The following is a 3,723-nucleotide window of genomic DNA, read 5'->3' as shown; positions in this document are numbered from 1 at the left end:
TTTTCTAGAAATCATGTCAATCCGGGTGCATCAGACAATATAATTATTTTGAGAACACTTGTCAACCTTGATGTTGATACACACAAATTCTCTATCGACAAGATGTTGTCACATGAATTCAATGAGAAAGGTGAAAGTGCTTTAGGCTTTATAATCTCCCAATCAAAGTTATGGACATCCATTCTTAAGCCAAACTTTACATCGTTGATTTAAAGACATCCTTCAATGCACTTCTTGGGAGACCCTGGATTCATGAGCACCGAATGGTGCCCTCCTTTCTTCACCAATGAAATAAGTATTGGCATGAAAACATCAAATAGCGCATTAAGAGTGATCTACAACCATTCTAAGTCCATAAAGTTAGGTTTTATGAAGATGCAACATACAACTTACCAAAGAAGTAATCAGTCTTTTCAAAAGAGTTGCCCGCAACAAAAAAACTTTAAAAATAAAGAAAATAAAAATGTCGCAAAAGAAAAGATTGAAAAAGAAATGACAACAAAAAATGATGAATGAAAAATAAGAATTGTTATTTAAATATGGAGACAAACTCTAAGTTATAATTCAACGTTCCTACGCTTCTTCACCAAATTTAAGGGATTGAACTCTCGTGGTGCATATTGACATAAAGTCTAGCTTGGAGAATGAGTCTTGCACTATAAGTTATTTCGTTTTTCATAACAACAGTTTGGCTCGCCTCTAGGTTTGGCTGTGATGTATTGAATCAATAGTACTACTCTTTGCTGAATTAGGAAATGCATTGTCGACCAAAGATGGGATATATATATATATATATATATATATATATATATATATATATACAGATCAATTTTATATTTATTAATACCCAAACCAATAATTAAGACTTTTAATACTATGTTCTGAATGTCTGCTTTAAAGCTATAACTCTGTTTTCAATTTGTACATGTAAGCTTATCATATAAAATTTATTTGAGGCTACAACAAAGAATTGATTTTGAGATTTCTATAGCTCCGAGCTCAACTCTAATTGTGATCAATGCAAAAATTCATAGCCCTTTATTTATTTCACTTGTAATTTTGTATGTGCACTCAACAGGTTTATCCAAGACAGACAAGCTGTCATCATTTAAGTGGCAAGTTGGCATGTGTCAACTTGAGAATTGGGATCACAAATCACATTATTACATGCATGTTTGATTGTAAAATCACAAATTGTAATGTCACCTTTCGTTTCTTTTATTTTAATTGCAAATTTCAATTTTTGTACTTCCATCAAGCATTTAGATTTTTTATTTTGTAAGGCTTGTAATTAAAAATGCATAGAAATTTTTTTTTTCAATTTTCAACCTAGTTTGAGCCAAACAAGCTCAATTCAAAAAATCTAACTACTCCGAGCTTAATTGAACAAAACATAAATTTCATTGATATCGTTCAATACTTGAACAATTCGAGCCACATTCAAATAAATCGGACTAAACATCAACACAAATTTCACCAACAATTTCACTTGAGCCAAACACGAACATGAGCTCAACTCGTCCCTTATCCGGCCTCCCTTTACGCCCCAACTAATCACATCCCCAACCCTAGTTGATCCACAACCTCTCTCTTCTTACAGAACATCCTCAACGGCTTCGCCATCGGCATCAAAAGCCCTCCACTCCCTTCCGCCAGATCCACCTCCACACCAACCCCATCAGCATCCAACTCAAAACTCTGTATCAACGCCCCCAAAGCCAACCCCATAACCCGCATAGCTAACCCTTCTCCAGGACACCCCCGCCTTCCCATCCCAAAGAAGAAAACCTTCCCCTGTTTTCCCTTCATCCCTTCTCCTCCCTCCCATCTCTCCGGCCTGAATTCCTCCGCCTCATCCCACAGCGACGGATCTCTGTTAATCGCCCACAAGTTCACGAGCAACATCACACCTTTCGGCACGTGGAAACCCTCGATGGTGCAGTCTTCGTTGGATTCGTGCGCGGGGATGAGCGCCGCTACGGGGTGGAGGCGGAGGGCCTCTTTGATGACGGATCGGAGGTAGGGGAGATTGGGGAGGTCGGTTTCAGTTATCAGGCGGCGAGTGCCAATATGACAGTCGAGCTCTGCGCGGGTTTTTGAGAGGGCAGTCGGGTTGCGGAGGAGAAGTGCTAGCGCCCATTCAGTTGTTAGGGCTGACGTGTCTGTGCCCGCGGATAGGAGTACCTGCAAAAAAAATTAAGATTTACATATATACCACTCAATCTCTTATGTTTTACATAACTAACCCCTAAACAAACTTAAAATAATGATGTTTTTGATGGGATGTGAAATATGTTGTGGGTATAAATTGCGAAAGAATAAAATTTAAGCGTTAGTTATGTAAATTGATAGGAATTGGTCAGTATGCATGTAATGCTCCTAATTCTTTTATAATATATATATATATATATATATACATATTATAAAGCTGTAATTTGATTTTCTATGATAAAAGGGTCTCAGCATGTTGTATAACATAATACAATTTAATTCCATGGAGGAGTGTTTCGTTCATGGAATTAAGTACAAATAAATAGGGGAATATACATTGTTTGGTGTAGAATTGGAGATTTTTAGGGTGACAGACTAAAATCCCCAATTTAATCTTAGTTTTTAAGAACTAAAGCGAGAGTTGGCCTTCAAGGGAAGGGAAGTGGGAGCGCTGGAGTGAGAGTTAGAATCCTCCTAGCATTGCTACAAATTTAGGGTCTAAACCTAATATTAGCCAATTATTTTCTATAACACTTAATCAGAGTAGAGAATTAAAATTGCTCCTATTTGGCACATACAATATTTAATGTATCTTATTCCTTTACATTATCCAATTTGCTACATAAGAATAGCAGTTTTTAACATCTTAAAATTCTCCAAACCAACTCTTCCAAAAAGGGTTATCCTTAGAATTAATATTTACATTTAGGAATAGTTACTATCTTTACATTTAACATTCGCATTTAGGAGTAGTTGCTAGATGAAACACCATTTTAATCAATATTCAAAACTAAGGACTAATAGTAGTATACTAGAATTTGACTAAGGATAACTTTCCTCGCTTTCTCGTAGGATCGATATTCAGGACTTAATTAGAAATTCTTTTATTACTTGAAGCGATACGTGCACTTGCGTAGAACCCATAGTGTGTGAACTATTTGCTATATTTCATAATATTTCAATTTTGTATATTAGCTGCTAAATATAAATCGGGTCAAGTATTTGGCAATCTTTTGAAAGCTAAATTACTGCGTGATTACGAGTCGGGTCAAGTTATTGGCACCGTCTCAGAGGAATTGAATTGACATAAAACACGCAGAAAAACAACACACACAAGGGGCGTATCAAGTTTTTGGCGCCGTTGTCGGGGAAGCTTCGATAAGAACTTTAGGAGAATTTTAGTTGAAGTAATTAGGCTTAGATTTGAAAAATTATAGTGTCATAAAAACTATTTTTGCGTGTAAAGTTTTTTTTTGTATGAAAAAGTGTTGTGAAAAAACTGTTTGTGTCAAAAATAAGGTGTTTATGAAAATGTTTTGTTGTATTGAATATCTCTTTTATTTTATTTGGTTAATTGTTAATGTATTGTTTATTATGTTGCGTATGCGAAATAAGGATCTGCAGGACTTGTGCCTTATGATCCTATGTTAGAAAAAAGGAATGAAATAAAAAAATAGAAAAGACTTGAATAATTAGAAATGGAAATGGAAATCATTCAAAATAATAACTTGG

At 35.5% G+C, this 3,723-nt stretch overlaps 1 protein-coding gene across 1 annotated transcript; it reads right to left on the bottom strand.

Moving 5' to 3' along the window:
- Nucleotides 1-1,436: 1,436 nt before the first annotated feature.
- On the bottom strand, nt 1,437-2,190 carry LOC110033601 (cytochrome P450 81D1-like; the record flags this gene model as incomplete). The annotated part of the gene is made up of 1 exon (XM_020737670.1): nt 1,437-2,190. A coding segment is annotated over one exon (636 nt), but the record flags the coding sequence as incomplete, so codon positions are not given.
- Between the last annotated feature and the right edge of the window lie 1,533 nt (nt 2,191-3,723).

The sequence above is a fragment of the Phalaenopsis equestris genome, unplaced genomic scaffold (assembly GCF_001263595.1).
Source record: "Phalaenopsis equestris unplaced genomic scaffold, ASM126359v1 Scaffold000002, whole genome shotgun sequence".
Taxonomy (NCBI): Eukaryota; Viridiplantae; Streptophyta; class Magnoliopsida; order Asparagales; family Orchidaceae; genus Phalaenopsis; species Phalaenopsis equestris.
The sequence above is the reverse complement of the archived record's forward strand: the minus strand, read 5'-3'. Positions and strand labels throughout refer to the sequence as shown.